The sequence below is a fragment of the Eretmochelys imbricata genome, chromosome 3 (assembly GCF_965152235.1).
Source record: "Eretmochelys imbricata isolate rEreImb1 chromosome 3, rEreImb1.hap1, whole genome shotgun sequence".
In the NCBI taxonomy this organism is placed as follows: Eukaryota; Metazoa; Chordata; order Testudines; family Cheloniidae; genus Eretmochelys; species Eretmochelys imbricata.
In genome coordinates, this window is record NC_135574.1 from 80,630,528 (window position 1) to 80,650,738 (window position 20,211).

General features: G+C 42.2%; 1 protein-coding gene across 1 annotated transcript; it reads right to left on the reverse strand.

Annotated features, from left to right (window-relative positions):
- Window positions 1-3: 3 nt before the first annotated feature.
- Window positions 4-19,414, reverse strand: POPDC3 (popeye domain cAMP effector 3). The gene is made up of 4 exons (XM_077812875.1): window positions 19,307-19,414; window positions 2,588-3,317; window positions 1,007-1,115; window positions 4-315 (listed from the first exon to the last, which is right to left on the reverse strand). Exons 2-4 carry the CDS (start codon window positions 3,076-3,078, stop codon window positions 4-6), a joined length of 912 nt encoding a protein of 303 aa, XP_077669001.1. The 5' UTR covers window positions 3,079-3,317; window positions 19,307-19,414.
- Window positions 19,415-20,211: the final 797 nt, after the last annotated feature.

Genomic DNA, 20,211 nt, shown 5'->3' on the forward strand with positions numbered 1-20,211 from the left:
GTATTATTTTTTAGAAGAGTCACAGTTTCCAAAGTTAGTGAACTTTTGTCTTGAATTGCTCACAAGTTGTTCTGCAGGTTGCACTTTGGGTGTCCCTGGTACTGCCACTTGGTAGAAGTTTGGTAACCGGATGTCGTATCGAAGTCCTTTTCCTACGTGCACTCTGTCATTCAAGGCATATAGTTTATCAGCAATGTCATTCCCAATTAAAATTGAAAACAGACGTGAGATGAAACGGTGTTTAGCAAACAGCAAATACAGTTTCTTTCTCCTCCAAGCCACATATCGACAGTCTGTCTCTGCTGTAAGAGTTACCTGAAAATGAGATTAAAAATAGCTAAATTCTGGTGTGCTGATGTTGACTATACAACTGTATGAAGGCCTCAAGCCTGTTCTTCTTACTCAGAAGAAACTCCTATGGCTTCAGTGGGAAAGCTGCATAAGTAAAAACTGCAGAATCAGGATTTATGACAATTGGCCACAGAAATCCTACGAATAGTCCTCTGAAAGTGCCACTAGCGCTTCTTGGATTGCTGCCTGTGCATGTGCCTTATTCTTTCTGCTCTGTATCTACAACAGTTGAAGTTAACTGAGCTATGTCAATTTAAGCCAGCTGAGAATATGACCCAAGACTCATTGCAGATAAAGGACAGGTGGGGAAGAAACCAAGAATTTCTAGTTTCCTTGGATCCGGAAGTTCTCTAGCTGTCAGCCTAGACGAAATGTAAAAATACCTGTACAGAATACAAAGGCAGTCTAATTCTGAAATGCCGAACACAATCATTTTTTCTAAGCAATCAGATTTTGCAGCAACAATATAAAACTAAATAGAAAGGAGATACCAACAGAATACAGACCTCACCAATCAACTGAGTAACCAGACCTCCCTCCCCTATAGACTCAAGTCTGGCATTTTCAGTAACAAAAATAATACAGTACATTAATTTCTAAAGTAATTAACTATGCAACAGTTTAAAGTAGTACACAAAAACCCCTCATGTTTTACCTGGAAAATACCCTCTTCTGTGGGTCTAAGGGAATCCCATTCAGGAGAATCCAGAAATTGAAAGGGAAAAATATAATGCAGAAACTCTCCATCAACTGTCACTCTGATCCTACCAAAATACAGTGGATATGTCAATATTGCACTCATAAAAGTAGACAGAATAGTAAGTTACTTCTAATATTAAACAGCAGCTAGATGTGAGGTACTTTAATATTCAGTATAGGGAGTTGAAGTCAGTGGGGTCTATGCTGATTTGTTCATACTGTTTTCTTTAAGTTTTTATATGCAGTTGGAACAAGCACACACAAAACAGCAAGCAAGCAACTAAAGTTCAAATCCTATAGTTCTTACTCAAGGCAAGATCATTCTAAAGGTGACTGGCATGTGGAAGGGCTGAATGTTAGGCATATGGTGACCTGATATGGCGGATATACATAGAAATGGTGAAAAAGCATGATTCACCTTCTTCTTCGAAGACCTATAGAACCCCCTTTGTTATTTTGTGGCTCTGCATTTTAGAGGGCTGAGGTGAGAGGGGGTATGGTAGCCCTCTGGGGTGACATCCCTCATGTAACACATATGGTTTTCCCATGCAAGATAATGCTGTTTCAGAAGCTGTGATTAAGGCCAGGGGAATAGCATGGAGACACTGGGTCTCTGTATGAATGGCCTAGTCCTCCACAGACCAAGATTTTCATGAGTTAAAAAATTATCTAGGACTCAACTGGACCTTGTATGCCTCTCTGAGGGCTACTCAGGATGGGGCTTAATGCTCTCATCTCCCATGGGCATGGGGGTGCAAGTCTTTTGTCGTACCCCAGGAAGGAGTGTAGCATGCACTTCCCTGCATGTTTGGCCAATGTGGAGGGATGGACACTACCCCTGCAACATAGCTAGCACTCATGCAGACACTAGTAGGGACAGTAGTTGTGCCCGGCTGTCGTGGAGGGAGGCTGTTTGTTTCTTATGCCTTTTTCCACTCCTTGGACACCCATGAAGCAGCCAGGTACAATCTAGGCTATAATGTAGTGATACACTATTAAAATAAACACAGCATTCACTGCTAAATGGTGTAGAACAATTTTGTTTCCTATATTAGTCAGAAAAATGAAAAGGAGGACTTGTGGCACCTTAGAGATTAACAAATTTATTTGAGCATAAGCTTTCGTGAGCTACAGCTCACTTCATTGGATTCATTAGTCAGGTTATACTAATAGATAACACTTCTAAAATATTCTTATGTTATAAAACAAATACAGTGTACACATTGATTAATGCACTCATGCTCCCTTTATTTGAATTACTTAAGGAAAAATGGAAGTGGTATAATACAATGGTCTGAAAAAATATTAGTCTCCTTGTTCTTTAAGCTGTTAGGCTTTTGGGCTCAAAGAGTTCTCATGCTGGGAGACTTCCTGGACATGTTTACAGTTTTTAAACTGTCAACCTATTTAATCTCTGGTACTTGAATTAATTGTGAGCAAACAATATACAAATAAGGAATTACTGTTTACTTTTATATTTGGAAGGATGAAAAAAAAACCCCACCCTGTAAATAGATAAGAACAAACTGATACAAACCTTCCAGACACAAGCATAGAGAGTTTATCAATAGGTGTTTTGCCTTGCATAGCATAACAATGCTCCTTCTCCAAAGTAACCACTTCTGCATCACAGCACAAGACAATCTTCCTAAAAACAGTCAAGGAGATTCCCAGAGGCTGAAAAAGAGAACTGTAGAGTTCCTGGAATTCTTTTTCAAAGGAAACACTCCGAACTTGGTAGGTTACATAAATAAATTGTATGAAGCATATCACAAACAGGACAAAATTCCAGGAGAATATATCAGCAGCACATACATCCAGCCAAGCCCATACAGAAGAGCAGAGAAAACCCAATCCAAGCAAACTGAAGACGTACATTAGCCCAAAGAATCCACTTCCTCCCATGAAGCCAACAACAAATAGAATACTAGCTAGGTGGTAGACAGATCCCTCTGCCTCTTGCTTCCAGGCTACACAGGTAGGATGTGCATATATCAAGCTCTCCCAAAAACTTTCATTATCTCCCATGGCTGAAATAATTATTTGGTTCAGTTTAAGTTCTCTCTGCTTTCTAAAACTTTATTTATATAGGTACAGGTAGAGGGGTCCATTGCTCTTCCATCTTTGTAGCCACTGGTAACTGATCACCATAATCCTAGGCTCTTCTATTTTAAGCATCTAGGAAGTTAGTGTTCTCAGAAGTCCATGTTCTTTCTCACCGACTCATGTATCCTTCCGATTTGGTTAGATCCATAATGTGATCGGATCTGGCCAAGTGAAGAAAAGAGAGGAGCATTTATACAAACATTTGCATAAATTAGCTCAGATAAGATTTCACAGATTTTAATGCCAGAAATGGGCACTATGTTTATCTAGTCTGACCTCTTGCATAATACAAGTCACAGAATTTCACCAAGTGGCTCCAGCCTCAAGCTCATCATAACTTCTGGCTTAAAGAAGTAAGGTGAAGGGGGAAATCCACCCTAGCTAAGTTATTCTAATGGTTAATTACTCTCACTGTTAAAAATTTGCACACCTCATTTCTAGCAAAAAACAAAAAACAAAAACAAAAAAACCACAACTTTCCTTGTCTTAGATATCTTTCTTAACAACATATTGTCAGTAGGTCTGTCAAGCAATTAAAATAGTTATGGTGATTAATCACACTGTTAAACAATAATAGAATACCATTTATTTATATATTTTTGGATGCTTTCTACATTTTCAAATATATTGATTTCAGTTTCAACACAGAATACAAAAAGTGTACAGTGTTCACTTTATATTTCTTTTTGATTACAATTATTTACACTGTAAAAAACAAAAGAAATAGTATTTTTCAATTAACCTAATACAAGTACTGTAGTGCAATCTCTTTATCATGAAAGTTGAACTTACAAATGCAGAATTATGTACCCAAAAAGCTGCAATAAAAAAATAAAACAATGTAAAACTTCAGCGCCTACATGTCCACTCAGTCCTACTTCTTGTTCAGCCAATCGCTCAGACAAACAAGTTTGTTTACATTTGCAGGAGATAATGCTGCCCACTTCTTGTTTACAACGTCACCTGGAAGTGAGAACAGGCATTCGCATGGCACTATTGTAGCCAGCGTTGCAAGATAATTATGTGCCAGATGCGCTAAAGATTCATATGTCCCTTCATGCTTCAACCACCATTCCAGGGGACATGTGTCCATGCGGATGACTGGTTGTGCTCAATAACAATCCAAACCAGCGAGGACTGACGCATGTTCATTTTCATTATCTGAGTCAGATGCCAAGCAGAAGGTTGATTTTCTTTTTTGGTGGTTTGGGTTCTGTAGTTTCCGCATCCAAGTGCTCCTCTTTTAAGACTTCTGAAAGAATGCTCTCAGCTTGTCCCTCTCAGATTGTGGACAGCACTTCGTATTCTTAAATCTTGGGTCAAGTGCTGTAGCTATCTTTAAAAATCTCACATTGGCACCTTCTTTGCATTTTGCCAAATCTGCAGTGAAAATGTTCTTAAAATGAACAACATGTGCTGGGTCATCATCCGAGACTGTTATAACATGAATTATATGGCAGAATGCGGGTAAAACAGAACAGGGGACAGACAGTACTCCCCCAAGGAGTTCAGTCACAAATTTAATTAACACATCTTTTTTTAACGAGTGTCATCAGCATGGAAGCATGTCCTTTGGAATGGTGGCTGAAGCATGAAGGGACATATGAATATTTAGCATATCTGTCATAAAAATACCTTGCAATGCCAGCTACAAAAGTATCATGCAAATGCCTGTTCTCATTTTCTGGTGATATTGTAAATAAGAAGAGGGCAGCATTATCTCCTGTAAATGCAAACAAACAAACTTGTTTGTCTTAGCAATTGGCTGAACAAAAAGTAGGACTGAGTGGACTTCTAAAATTTCAGAGCCCACATTGTTTTGTTTTTGAGTGCAGTTATGTAAAAAAAATAAATCTACATTTCTAAGTTCAACTTTCATGATAAAGAGATTGCACTACAGTACTTGTATAAGGTGAATTGAAAAATACTATTTCTTTATAATTTTTACAGTGCAAATATTTATAACGAAAATATATATACTTTGAAATCAACACAATATATATGAAAATGTAGAAAAACATCCAAAATATTTAAAGAATAGAATACAAATTGAAATTTATTAACCGTGCAATTAAAACAGAGATTAATCGCGATTAATTTTTGAGTTAATCGTACGAGTTAGCTGCGATTAATCGACAGCCCTAATTGTCAGATATTCAGCAACAGTCCTTTTACGGCACTGAAGGAATGACAAGTTTGGCATGACTGATTCCTTATTCAGATTAAGGAGAGATTGTGTGTTGTGGGGGTTATTTTATAGCTATGTCAAGAGCCTTACTAATTATATGCTAACATACAAGAACACTGTTTATTAATATTTTGAACTACGGACCATGTATAAACAAAAATCAAAAAGAAAATTTAAGGAGCAAAATTCAATATTGCAAGGATGATAACAGTGCAATACAAGTTTCATTAACACCAAAGTAGGAGTAAGTACCAACATATTCTTGTTAATATTTTAATAGGATTTATCAGTTGGGGTTGAATTTCAGTTCAGATTTCCACGCGTGTTCTATGTATCTATGGCCTCCCATCACTGTAGTACTGGTGATCCTCCCAAGCATTTACAAACAGAAATAAGAACAAAACAAAACAGTTCGTCGGAGCAATAGCTTGATTAATTTGTATTTTGGGGGAATTTTGTTTGCAGAGCATGAGAGAGGAGAACTTATTGAGAGAAAGCTAAGAAAAACAAATGAGTTTTACATTTAACAGTGAGATCTGGGGGTCTCTAAGTAGTCTCTAAGGTGCCACAAGTACTCCTTTTCTTTTTGCGAATACAGACTAACACGGCTGTTACGCTGAAACATATCAAGTAGTAACTTTTTAAATGAGGGCTACAAATACAAAAATAAACGATCTACTAGTTGGGAAGGCCTCCCTGTAAACAAGATGTGTTGAGGCAGATCTGCTGGAAATGGAACGTGGGGAGGAGGGAATGTCTGTTGGCAGCCAAGTGGGTAGATCCAAAGAACATGTTAGATCAGTGGTTCTCAAACTTTTCTTCGCGTGGACCACTTGCAAATTGCTGAGGGTCTCGGTGGACCACTTAATGATCTTTCCAAATGCTGTTTGTACCATTAGCTAACTACTGTAAAGCACTCTGGATAAAAGCTATATACTTCATTTTTTTTGTTCTACAAATAAAAGCACACAACTCCTATTTTAATATCAGTAGTCTTACCTTTCTAATGCAACGGATGTGCCCTCTCCCCGCCGCCACGGCAGCTCCTGAGCTGCGAAGGAGGAGGATCTCTCCCTCACCACAGCAGCCCCCGAGCTGAGGTTGGGAAGGGGGAGGTGTCTCCTGCGCCGCGGCAGCCACTGAGATGGGCGGAAAGGAGTGGGGGTCTCTCCCCCTCTCCCCTGCCACAGCAGCCACAGAGCTGAGGCTGGGAAGGAGCGGGGGGAGTGGGTCCTCTCCCTGGCAGCTGCAGCCCTGGAGCTGGGGAAAGTCGCCTCTTTCTCTGGCTGTTGCAGCCCTGCACGTCCCAAATTGTCCCCACCCCTTCTTCTCACTCCACTGCCCCCTCCCACCTACCTCCTACTCCCCAAGGCCACCACCTCACATGTGCGTCTTCTCCAGGGTCCAGGCACCTAATTAGTGGAACCATGCTTACGCAGCTCCACTAATTAGGCGGGTGGCCTTTCATTCATTCGTGTGCGGCTGCCCAGGCGCGTGCACCTTAGAGGGAACTATCCGTGGACCACCTGAATGGAGCTCGCGGACCACTGGTGGTTCATGGAGCATAGCTTGAGAACCTCTGCGCTAGATGGCATGATTCTCTGATGTAGGGAATTCAACTCTGACATAATGTCACAGCGGTAAACGTTGGTTCATGCCTGAATTAACAACCTGCGGAGAAGGTCTGAATATGAAGCCAGGGGGCCTGATCCAAAGCCCACTGAAATAAATGGAAAGACTCTCATTCACTTCAGTGCGCTCTGGATCATGCCCATAGCAAGGGAAACAGTGGCAGCATAAGAACTGCTGGTGTAAGAAACGGTGGAGCCTTCCAGTCACAAGCAAAGTCTTCAAGCATGGTTGGGGAGGGGGTGGTCTACAGAGCTTTTCATGGATCCCCAGCCTACTTGTATAATGTAGGACCTATGGCTAGCCACCACCTCCACCTCACTGAGTGGGTGACCCTGTGGAGATACCCAAAATAGACTAGAAATTTTCCCTTCCTAGGAAGGGCATGATCTAGCTTTTTTGATTAATTACTTTTTTTTTTTTTAAACTTACAAATAACTTTTCCCAACATGGTAAGGAGTGTTATTATTTGAAATGTTATTGGCACAAATTAGATCACATGCTTTTGTACTCCCTGAAGTCAATGGCAAAGCATCTACTGACTTCAGGGGTGAAGGATCTGGCCCCGAATGAGTCAATATGGAACATAAGCATAGTGCAGGGTGTTCCTTTTTCATCACATGTAAAATGACACTTTTCAGCTATGACATGCAAAAAACCTGTCTAGTATAAGTAAAGCCACACAGTTTAAGAGTGTCTTTGTGTACACCAAGTACAAAGGAACTTGCTCTTATAATACAAGCATGAAAATATAGAAAGAATTTCTCAAAAGCAACTACTAAGAGAACAGTATGTAACAAAGCATTAGAGTTCTAGTGGTTCTCAAAGCCGGTCCGCCGCTTGTTCAGGGAAAGCCCCTGGCGGGCCGGGCCAGTTTGTCTACCTGCCATGCCTGCAGGTTCGGCCAATTGCGGCTCCCACTGGCCACGGTTCGCCATTCCAGGCCAATGGGGGCTGCGGGAAGCGGCGCGGGCTGAGGGATGTGCTGGCTGCTGCTTCCCACAGCCCCCATTGGCCTGGAACAGTGAACCGCGGCCAGTGGGAGCCGCGATCAGCCGAACCTGCAGACGCGGCAGGTAAACAAACCGGCCCGACCCGCCAGGGGCTTTCCCTGAACAAGCGGCGGACCGGCTTTGAGAACTACTGTAATTTAGCCTACATGTTAGAATACACATCATACTGTTTAACACTTCCAGTATTCATTTTGCTCATTTTGATTTATTTCCAGGAAAAGCCACTGAATATCTGAGCTCTGTGAGATCACCAGAATTTAAAAAACATATTTGCTTCTGTATCAGATTTTAAAACAAAGTATACTTATCCAAAATGAGCCTAGCATTGGTAGGAAGTGTAAAATCAAAATTCATCAGTGGTGTAATTAAAAGTGAAAAATACCCAACTTTAAATGTCAGTTCCACTGCTGTTTTACTAGGAAAAAGAGAAACCTATTGCAAATACTACATTTCTTGGGACATCAAATGGAACTGATTTTCCAGGAACCACTGAAGTCAATACTTAGAGGAAATGCTACTGGTGTGTTGAGAGGATCCAGCAGTTCAGAAGTACCACCATTGAAATGACAATTCAGAGAGGTGCATGGAATAGATCAATAGCACATTTATTAGCTGCTGAGCTTTAATTTGTTTTAATTTACTAAGAAAAGGAACATTAGCTGTAGGATTCCAAGACATGTCTGCTAAAATGGTGAAATCTAGAAGAGCTGAGAAGAATATAGTGAGGCAGTACCGATGAGAAGTTCTGGAGGTCTGCCCGTCTCTGAGTACTAAGATCTGCAAGAGAGAGAGAGAGAGAGTGTGTGTGTGTGTGTGGGGGGGGGGGGGGGGGGGGAACATGATCTGTGTTTCCACCCACAGTGCATTATATATATATTTTTTTTGTTAAAAGTCGGGAGCTATCTGTCACTATTGGACCCTAAATCCTGTAGAAGAGATATCCTGGAGCTTTAAGATGAGCTGTTCTCCAAATTCTGTTCTCAGTCACACAAGTGTAAATCTTGGGGTCAGTGGAGTTACTACAGAAATGTAACTAGATGCAGAATTTGGCACTTTGACCAAGTGAGTTGATAAGAGTAATCTCTGCTACAAATAAAAATTCTTAAGTTACTTAGATGGAGAGATCATTAGGCATGACAAGTAGGATCAAAATATAGGATTGTTGAACTCAAAGAAACAAAATTGACAAAAAGCACATGGCTGTTGAGTCTTCTATTCTGAAATCCTTTGGCAGAGCAGTGAGATTGCTGCTAGTCCACTGCAGAACAAGTGATTTTTTTAAGACAACCTGGTCCTATGTTGTGGTTTATTTTACTTTTGATAGCATAGATATTTCTAGCTTAATGTCAACAATACCAGGTCTACCAATTGTCAAATTAATACAATACCAATTCCTATGAAGTAAACTGCTGCATTTTTAATGAGATTGTGGTCAAAATATTACGGGGGACTCTGCCTGTATGATGTAAATAAGATAATAGATCAGTACTACTATCTAGTTCACACAACACTGAGCATTTATTAAGTTACGTAACCGAAATTGACACAGTGCAGCCTTAGAATTCCGGTGGTTTTGGATAGCCACTACCAGTTAACTCAAAGCTTTTGTAACTCCTGTATTTCAGCTCATGTAAACACAGATTGGCTTAGGTTCATTAGTGATTTTGGTCTATCTTTTAAAGTAGAGCAGTCCATTGTCAAGACATACATGCGGATATCAAGATTAATGCACAGAGCCAAAACACCACAAATCCAGTGTCACTTGTACTATTTCCACTTGATAAAGAAGGTCAGTTCCTGACCTTAAATTTCTTAGTCTTGAAGGGTTATTGAAGTCAATAGAGTTTCCTCCTATGCCAGATTTCAGTTTGATTAAAAATGTGTATGAAAATGTTTCACAAAATGACAAGCATTTAAAATACTTCATAACCTTATAAAGTCCCTCAAAACATCTCTCTTCTGCATAGTCAATTTACTTCCTATTTATACCAAGGTATAGCAGGGCTGTCGGGGGTGGGGTGGGGGGCAATTTGCCCTGGGCCCCATAGGGGCCCCCACGAGAGTTTTCGGCGGCAATTCGGCGGCGGGGGGTCTTTCAGTGCCGCCGGACACACCCGGAGTGAAGGACCCGCCGCCACTTCTTCCGCTCCGGGTCTTCAGCGGCAATTTGGAGGCGGGGGTTCTTCCACTCCATGTCTTCAGTGAAGTGCCCCAAAGACCCCCAGGAGCAGAAGGACCCCCACCGCCGAAGACCCCAGGCCCCCTGAATCCTCTGGGCAGCCCTGCAGTATAGACAGTTTACCAAGTTATCAAATGGCATCACAAACTCAGAAGTAGTAAATGACTGCTTCTTGGAGCAGCTAGTCCTGGAACCCACGAGAGGCAATTCTTGATTTAGTCTTAAGTGCAGCACAGGATCTGAGGTGAATATAGCTGTACCGCTTGATAATAGCAACCATAATATAAAATCCCTGTGGCAGGGAAAACACCACAGCAGCCCCACACTATAGCATTTAATTTCAAAAGGGGGACGACACAAAAATGAGGAAGTTAGTTAAAACAGAAATTAAAAAGGTACAGTGCCAAAAGTGAAATTCCTGGAAACTTTTTAAAGACACCATAATAAAGGCTCAATTTAAATGTACACCCCTAAATTAAAAAACATAGTAAGAGAACCAAAAAAGTGCCAACATGGCTCAACAAAGTAAAAGAAGGAGCGAGAGACAAAAAGGCATCCTTTAAAAAGTGGAAGTTAAATCTTAGTGAGGAAAGTAGAAAGGAGCATAAACTCTGGCAAATGAAGTGTAAAAATATAATTAGGAAGGCTAAAAAAGAATTTGAAGAACAGGTAGCCAAAGACTCAAAAAGTAATAGCAAACATTTTTTTAAGTACATCAGAAGCAGGAAGCCTGCTAAACAATCAGTGGGGCCACTGGACGAAGGAGCACTCAAGGACAATAAGGCAATTGCGGAGAAACTAAATGAATTCTTTGCACTGGTCTTCACAGCTGACGATGTCAGGGAAATTCCCAAACCTGAGCCATTCTTTTTAGATGACAAATCTGAGGAACTGTCCCAGATTGAGGTGTCATTAGAGGAGGTTTTGGAACAAATTGATAAACTAAACAGCAATAAGTCACCAGGACCAAATGACATTTACCCAAGAGTTCTGAAGGAACTCAAATATGAAATTGCAGAACTACTAACTGTAGTTTGTAATCGATCATTTAAATCAGTTTCTGTACCGAATGACTGGAGGATAGCTAACGTGACGCCAATTTTTAAAAAGGGCTCCAGAGGTGACGCCGGCAATTACCGGCCAGTAAGCCTGACTTCAGTACTGGACAAACTGGTTGAAACGATAGTGAAGAACAAAATTGTCAGACACATAGATGAACATAAACTTGTTGAGGAAGAGTCAACACGGTTTTTGTAAAGGGAAATCATGCCTCACCAGTCTACTAGAATTCTTTCAGGGGGTCAACAAGCATGGGGACAAGGGAGATCCAGTGGATATAGTGTACTTAGATTTTCAGAAAGCCTTTGACAAAGTCCCTCACCAAAGGCTCTTAAGCAAAGTAAGCAGTCATGGCACAAGAGGGAAGGTCCTCTCATGGATTGGTAACTGGTTAAAAGATAGGAAACAAAGAGTAGGAATAAGTGGTCAGTTTTCAGAATGGAGAGAGGTAAATAGTGGTGTCCCCAGGGGTCTGTACTGGACCCAGTCCTATTCAACATATTCATAAATGATCTGGAAAAAGGGGTAAAGAGTGAGGTGGCAAAATTTGCAGATGATACAAAACTACTCAAGATAGTTAAGTTCAAAGCAGACTGAAAAGAGCTACAAAAGGATCTCACAAAACTGGGTGATGGGGCAACAAAATGGCAGATGAAATTCAGTGTTGAGAAATGAAAAGTAATGCATATTGGAACACATAATCCCAACTATATATATAAAATGATGGGGTCTAAATTAGCTGTTACCACTCAAGAAAGATCTTGCAGTCACTGTGGATAGTTCTCTGAAAACATCCACTCAATATGCAGCAGGAGTCAAAAAAGGGAACAATGTTGGGAATCATTAAGAAAAGGATAGATAATAAGAAAGAAAATATCATATTGCCTCTATAAAAATCCATGGTACGCCCACATCTTGAATTCTGTATGCAGATGTGGTTGCCCCATCTCAAAAAAAATATACTAGAAATGGAAAAGGTTCAGAAAAGGGCAACAAAAATTATTAGGGGTATGGAACGGCTGCCATCTGAGGAGCGATTAATAAGACTGGGACTTTTCAGCTTGGAAAAGAGATGACTAAGGGGCAATATAATAGAGGTTTATAAAATCATGACTGGTGTGGTAAAAACACTTGCTTATTTCCCGTTTACTCCTTCTCATAACACAAGAACTAGGGATCACCAATGAAATTAATAGGCAGCAGGTTTAAAACAAAAAAAGGAAGTATTTTTTCCACACAACGCACAGTCAACGTGTGGAACTCCTTGCCACAGGATGTTGGGAAGGCCAAGGCTATAACAGGGTTCACAAAAGAACTAGATAAGTTCATGGAGGATAGGTCCATCAATGGCTATTAGCCAGGATGGACCGGGATGGTGTCCCTAGCCTGTGTTTGCCAGAAGCTGGGAAAGGGTGACAGGGGATGGATCACTTGGTGATTCCCTGTTCTGTTCATTCCCTCTGGGGCACCTGGCATTGGCCACTGTTGGAAGACAGGAACTGGGCTAGGTGGACCTTTGGTCTGACCCAATATGGCCGTTCTTACGTACACCACCATGGCAATGGAACCCATTTGCTCAGGAAGATTTAAAGGCTCCAACACCATGGAAAAAATTCTCTGCATTTATAGCTGGATATGCTCACAATGAACCCAGTCCTCCAAAACCTACCACATGGGAATTTCAGTGGGAATTCTGCACAGAGAGAACTTGCAGGATCAGGCCCCCAAATCAGAGTTGCTTCTGCCATTATTTTGGGAGAAACATTCCTGTAAATTATGGGAGGCCAAGAGTTGTCGGTAATTTTTGCCACAAGGGTATTGAGACTAATGGAACAAAGTACTTGGCAGAGCAGAGCAAACAGTGTGTGTGTTCCTTGATATTTCCTAGTTCCTCTAGGTGCAGGACATATAGCTCCAAGGGCTACACAATGGCCACTATACAGACACTATTCAGTTTATCCCCAGTACAGGGAAATCAACAGTGCTATTAATTGCAAAGCTTCTGCCATTTAGTACCACTCTAACAAGCGCCTAGTACTAGTGTATATATAGGAACACCACAATTTCACTGAGTTGTTTCCATTCTCGTAGTCAAAACTGTCATTAGAAGATGAACTTCTGGTTTAATAATAATCAAAATATTCAAGATCTGATTTCCCAAGTATGAAAAGTTTAGTTTAAGGGTTCATGTTGCTTCCTGTGAAGTAAATAGCAAAACTTCCATTGTCACAATAGAAGCAAATCAGTTAGTGAGAGATCAACATATCTGACATAAGAGCTGTGATCACATACCACTACAGTATTTTTTTTAAAAAACAAACGGTAGTATTTCTGCAGGTACTGAACTGGCTTTGTGGAAATGTTTTGAGGAGGGCTTTAAGAAATAATTAAAATAAGAAAAAAACCTTATTAAAAATTAGTAAATAGAATGGCAATATTCCACTAATCCTCCCCCAAAACAAGGAAATATTAAGCCAGAATTGTGATACGGGCTATACTCATATCTGTTCATATCAAAGATTAATCAGATAAAAATGTAAATTTTATTTGAAACACCATATGCAGAAAAGTGTTTGAGGACATTGCAGAGTCCATACAGAACATGTTTTGCTTATGTAAATTACTGTTTTCATAACTGTATTATATCACCATATATTTGTCACTGAATACTTTAGCTGTGGTATTCTTTGAATATTAATTATTCACCTGCACAGAATACTGGGAACACTAATTTCTGAAAAACTTAAGATGCGATCTGTTTGCTCTTCTAATACTTCAGTCCTTTCAATTCAGTCAAGAGGTAAAGCAATAGCACACTGTGCTTATTCAGGCTTCAAGCAAACTGCCCTTTAGTTGGAGCATATTAAGTATTCAGAAGGAAAGATCTGTGGGTTTCTGCACTAGTTAAAATTGCATGGGTTGGCTGGATTTAGCTCTCACTTATACCCTTCATTTATATTTTGCATTTCTCTCAGCTTGAACAAATCAATGAACTCAGCTTCACTTTTGTTTATGGTCAGTTTCACTTTCAGATTCTTAGTGCATTTAAGTTTGCATTTTAAACACTGTTTATTTGCTTAAGAGCAAATGTTTTCACTGGAATTTCAATAATTGTGGAAACACTTCCATTTGTGGTAAGCTTTATAAAATCTTGTTTTTACAAAATTTAACCTGTTTCAAGTTTAAGTTGCCCTTTTCTGTGTATGTAGGTCAACTTTTCTGAGGAAAAAAAAATAATATAGCACAGGATGTCAGAAGTGTACTACAACAAGGACTGACAGAATAGTTTAGAAAGTCATACAAGTTCTTAAACAAACGTGAGTATTTATGTGTATTCTGTCTCAGGACTTTCAATTCACTGAGCTTAGTTGAATTTGTATGTGAAACAAGGTCAAGGATACTATTTTTAATTGTATCATTCCTTTTCTAACTTGTTAAACTGCCCCGGAATTAAAAAATAAATGAGTATAGAATAAAGTATTTAAGGTTTATCAAAAGCATCATGTACAGTGAAAGCTTTTGATGTTACAAATATTTTCTCTTCAAAATTTTAACAATTTACTGTTGTTTAAAATTTAGGTAAGTTACAATAATTGCTTCTTTATTACTGTAAAACATACCAGACAATAGCCCATATTGGAGATATCTACATTTTAATTCTAAATAATGTTTTCTTTTAAAAAAGATTACAGTTTCTTTTCCAATTTGGATGGGGACTAATAACACATAGAAAGCACATAGTACTCTTGCAGAAATCTGAGTTATAGACAATAGGCTAGTTAGCATCTTTTCTTTAGTTCTTTCAGATAAGGGGGAACATTGTGCATGAAGCCTACTGGCACAGAATGAAACAATCCAGATCTTTTATTTTCAAGTATGGTGGATTACTTGCACTTGAGAAAACTTGAATAAAATTCACATATGTTAAACATGATTCATACTGTGTTGGTCAAACAATGTAATGATTTAAACTTTTTGCATTTTGCAAAGAAAACAGTAAAGTGAAATCAAACAGCATTCCTGTTTACACACTACAGCTTTTAAACTGTTTTCAAGGAATCTGCTAAGCCGTAACAGTGCATATTTTAAAAGCTGTTTTACAGCTGTGTTAATGAACTGCACTTGAACCTTGCAAACACAGTTCAGCTTAAAATTAATTAGTTTGTATGTTGCATAACCATATGAGCTCCCCCTGGCAATCCTACAATTCATGCATCAACAAATTAAGTGCATGCAGCATGGTTGGTTATTTCCAAACCAAGAAGTAAACACTGAGATTTGGTTCATCAGAATGCACCAGTATGAAAGCCAGACTACAAAAGAGGAAAAATAGTTAGCTACCAGTTCAAACAGATAAACATGATAAAACATGGGATATCACTTTACCTATCCCACGTGTTCCAAAACACATTCCAGTATGGTAACAGCGATACTTTAGTGCAGTGGTCACCATCCGGTCTATCACGATTGACTGGTCAATCCTAGAGGATCTCCCAGTCGATTGTGATCTCCAGCAGTGCAGTGTGGCTGCCGTTAAGCCAGACTCCCTGCCTACCCCAGCCCCATGCCGCTCCCGGAAGCTCCTCCTCCTGCACCCCAAACCCCTCCTACACCGCAACCCCCAGCTCTGACCTCCCTCCCAGAGTCAGCACCCTGTACCAACTTCTGGACCCCAACCTCCTGCCCCAGCGCTGACCCCCATCCCAGAACCAGCACTCTGTACCCCCTCCTGCACTCTAACACTCTGCCCCAGGCTCAGCCCAAAGCCCCCTCCCACACTGCGAACCCCTCAGTCCCAGCCCAGAGCCTGCATCCCCTCCTGAACCCCAACCCCCTCTTCCAGCCCAGTGAAAGTGAGTGAGGGAGAGCGAGTGACAGAGAGAGGGAGGGATGGAGTGAGTGGGATGAGGCTTTGGGGAAGGGGCGGAGTAGAGCCTGGGTTGCCCTTAGATTCAAAAAGTGATCTTGGGCATAAAAAGGTTGGAGACCACTGCTTTAGTGGTTACTAAAATAGTTTAACTTGACTTGGGCATTCAGGTTTGAAAATATACCTCTAATTTGTGCTTAATTGAGACAGGGGGGTAGGGTTTTTTTGGAACAAGTGTCATGTGGACTATCACAAAAGCAACTCCATACGGAAGCGTGCACACCCAGAGAGAGAGAGAGAGAGAGATCATTTAGTATCACTTTCAAGTACATTAATAGATTCATTTCTGCCTACCATTGTCAGAAGAGACTTATAAATTCTTTATCCCAATATAATCAAACTATCAGGCTATTATTATTTATTATTTGTACTGTGGTAGCTTCTAGACACGCACTGTTCTACGCACCATACACATTACAAAAAAGTGGTCTCTGCCCCAAGAATTTACAATCTAAACAAATAGACTAAAGTTAGTTTCAGTTAACAGTCCTTTTCTCCTACTCCAATAAATTTCCTGCTGATCAAATTTTATCTTAAAGAGATTTTCTTACAACAAAACTTGTAAGAGAAGGGAAAAACTTGCCTTCTCCCTCAAAATTAAAAATGTCGTATTATGCTTCCCTCTTGAATAGCATCTAATTTCCTTACTATCAGCACACGCAACTCAAGGGATACTGAATGAGTCACTGGCATGCTACATAAAATACCTGCCTGAAGATTTTCTATACTACTTTAAGATCTGGCATCATACACAGTATTGTGTCATGCCTAGATAGCAACAACTCTACACAGGTGAAAGCCCTTTCTTACTTTCTTTTGGTCACTAAAGTCATTTTCAGAAGAACATAAGAAAGGCCATACTGGGTCAGATCAAAGGTCCACCTAGCCCAGTTCCTGTCTTCCAACAGTGGTCAATGCCAGGTGCCCCAGAGGGAATGAACAGAACAGGGAATCACCAAGTGATCCATCCCCTGTCACCCTTTCCCAGCTTCTGGCAAACACAGGCTAGGGACACCATCCCGGTCCATCCTGGCTAATAGCCATTGATGGACCTATCCTCCATGAACTTATCTAGTTCTTTTGTGAACCCTGTTATAGCCTTGGCCTTCCCAACATCCTGTGGCAAGGAGTTCCACACGTTGACTGTGCATTGTGTGGAAAAAATACTTCCTTTTGTTTGTTTTAAATCTGCTGTCCATTAATTTCATTTGGTGATCCCTAGTTCTTGTGTTAAGGAAGTGTTATTTACTTCTTCTCCACACCAGTCATGATTTTATAGACCTCTATCATATCGCCCCTTAGTCGTCTCTTTTCCAAGCTAAAAGTCCCAATCTTATTAATTGCTCCACAGATGGCAGCCATTCCATACCCTTAATAATTTTTGTTGCCCTTTTCTGAACCTTTTCCAATTCCAATATATCTTTTTTGAGATGGGGCGACCACATCCTCACGCAGTATTCAAGATGTGGGCGTACCATAGATTTATATAGATGCAATATGATATATTCTGTCTTATTATCTATCCCTTTCTTAAGGATTCCCAACATTCTGTTCGCTTTTTTGACTGCCGCATACATTTCCCTTGGATGTATGCAGCTAAACTCCCATGAATCCACAGAATGGCAAGAAAACTAATTTCTGGAAGCCAGATTTCATCAATGACATCTTTATGACATTACCAGGTGGTTCTATGATTCAATTTCATAAGAGAGCAAGTAAATAAAATATTTGCCTATAAAGTGATTGGCAAGTTAAATGTACACAAAGCTTTAAGGAACAGCTAGTGGGTTGTGGAAGATTTTGTAAAACATTCTATTTAGAAAAAAAAAAGTCTCATGCTTTGTGTTACTCTCCTTTTGTTTATGTGCAAAAAAGCAAATATAAAGACCAGGTCTTAATGTAATTGCTCTTACTGTTTCTTACTCAATTAAGATATAATTATTTGGTGGTGGCAAGAGAAAGTCAAATCTGAAGTCAACAGGACTACTTCCCTGAGTAAAGGGAGAAGGATTTGGCCCCTAGTTGGTTCTTGTGGAAAGACTATTACTACACAAAAAACCTACTCCTCTCTGTGCTCCATGTGCAAAAGGAGTTATACACATAGAAAATTTGCAGGATCAGGTAGAGAGATTAGGACTCCAGTTGGGAAAATAAACTCAGAATTCTTACAAAACAAAGATTTTTGTTTTGCATGCATATCTTTACTAATCAGAGAGGAAAGATAGCTTTAGAGCAAGTGTCATGCAAGCAATATTCTGTCTAAATGGAACATTTTATGAGGCAGCAGGGAGCTCTTCAACCTTTAAGTGATCTCAAAACATTTCAGACAAAATTACTGCATTTCACTACTGTTCTACTTTTAAAGTGAAGCCTTTTACAGAGGAATGGCGTTCTAATGTAGAAAGCACCTGTTTCAATGAAATCCGTTATTTCGGCAATTAATATGGACTGTTTACAGTTGTTCTTAGTTCCTAACTAAGCATTTCCCGCGGATGATATTAAATATTTGTGATACTACAGCTTGATTTTCCATTTGGAATGCGGTCCTCCTTCTGGATTCATGTATCCCATCCAGTGTTGCGAAGTTACTTTGTACCACGCCTAAAGCAAGCCACAAAGACAACGCTACCGCTTCCCGTTCACAGGGACTGTCACGAGCAGCGGTCTGCGGGGAGGAGAGAGGCGCTTCGGGGCCAGGACGCCGCTACGGGCGGGGTGTGGGTGCTGGGAGCGCAGCCCGGCCGGGCAGCGGAACCCGGCGGGGAGAGCAGCGCTCGGCTCAGCTCGGCTCTCCCCGCCGCGGGACCCCGCAGCCGGGGGGCTCGGGGCGGGCGGTGACCCCGGGAGCCGCAGCCGCCCCCGACACAACCCCCCTCTGGCTGGCTCCGGGGGCAGCGGGGCCCATGGGGGTTATAGGGCGGGGGCCGCCTGGGGACTTCGCTCGGGGCCGCCAGTGTCCGGGCGGGAGCTGCACCCGGCTGGGGCTGGCCCGGGCGCGTCTCCCCGGGGAAGTTTCGCCCGGTCCCTCCGGGCAAGCGGCGGCTCCAGCTCCGCTTTCAGCCGCTGCCCGGAGACCCCCCGCCCCAAAGAGCAGCTGCCCCCGCGGGGCGTGGGTGCGTGTCAGTGCGCCGGGAGCCTGCCCGCGCCCCCCTTACCTGGCCCTTAGCCCCCTGCCGGGCGCCTCGGGAAAAGTTTCCCGGCTCCAGGGCGGAGGCGCCGGGGACTTCGCTGCTGCTTGCTCAGGCCCCGGCGCTGCCGGCGAGCGGCCGCTTGGACTAAAATAGGCAGGGAGCCGCCAGGGGGCTGCGGGCGGCGCCAGCTCCGGGGCAGGCAGCGAGCGACCGCAGCGCGCAGGCGCTTGCCACGGGCAGCACCAGCCTCTGCCCGGCGGCGGAGGCACCGGCGGGTCCGGCCACGTGGCGCTCTGCGCGGCCGGCCCCGGGCCATGAAGGGGCCCCGCTCCCCCGCCCTCGCGCCGGCAGCGTTCCAGGGCTGGGCAGGTGCGGGCTGAGGTTGAGGCGGGCCAGCTCCTGCGCCCGGGGAGCTGGAGCGGAGCTGTGCCGCGGGCTTCTCGAGGGAGGGGAAATGCGCCGTCCGTCCTGGCAAGCGCTTGCAGGTCCTAATAGACGCGAGCGAGCCCGAAGACAGGCGGCCCGAAGACAGGCGGCCCATAGCAGTGCTCCCCTCACCCCCTGGACTGCTTCGCGTTTGCCTTCTGCTGTGGAGCAAAAAACAAACACCCGGCTCGCCCTCCCCCCGGCAAATACAAACCTGCTGAGAAGGGGATGTGGGGAGCAAAGCGTCGTGTCCAGCTTCTGCGCGCATCCCAGGTGAGCTTAGGCTGGGTGTCTGAGCTGTACCTTACATGCACCCATTGCGAGCCGTTCCGGCTATTGCGGTCTTAAGGGAGAATAAGCAGCAGTCTTTAAAGAGAAATAAACGTGACGGATTTTTTGTTAACACGAAGCGGCGCTTGTCCCCTTACTCATTGTGAGTAGAAGCAATAGAAAAGAGAGGTATTTGCAGAGCAAGGTATTAGCCGAATCTGCCCCACAGTTAC

Bases quoted from the DNA above. Each gene is read 5' to 3' on its own strand.
- POPDC3 (XM_077812875.1), bottom strand. From the start codon at position 3,078: ATGGGAGATAATGAAAGTTTTTGGGAGAGCTTGATATATGCACATCCT. The intron at 1,116-2,587 runs GTTTGTATCAGT...GTATTTTGGTAG, and splicing joins TCTATGCTTGTGTCTGGAAG to GATCAGAGTGACAGTTGATG. The intron at 316-1,006 runs GTAAAACATGAG...TCTCATTTTCAG, and splicing joins CAGAAGAGGGTATTTTCCAG to GTAACTCTTACAGCAGAGAC.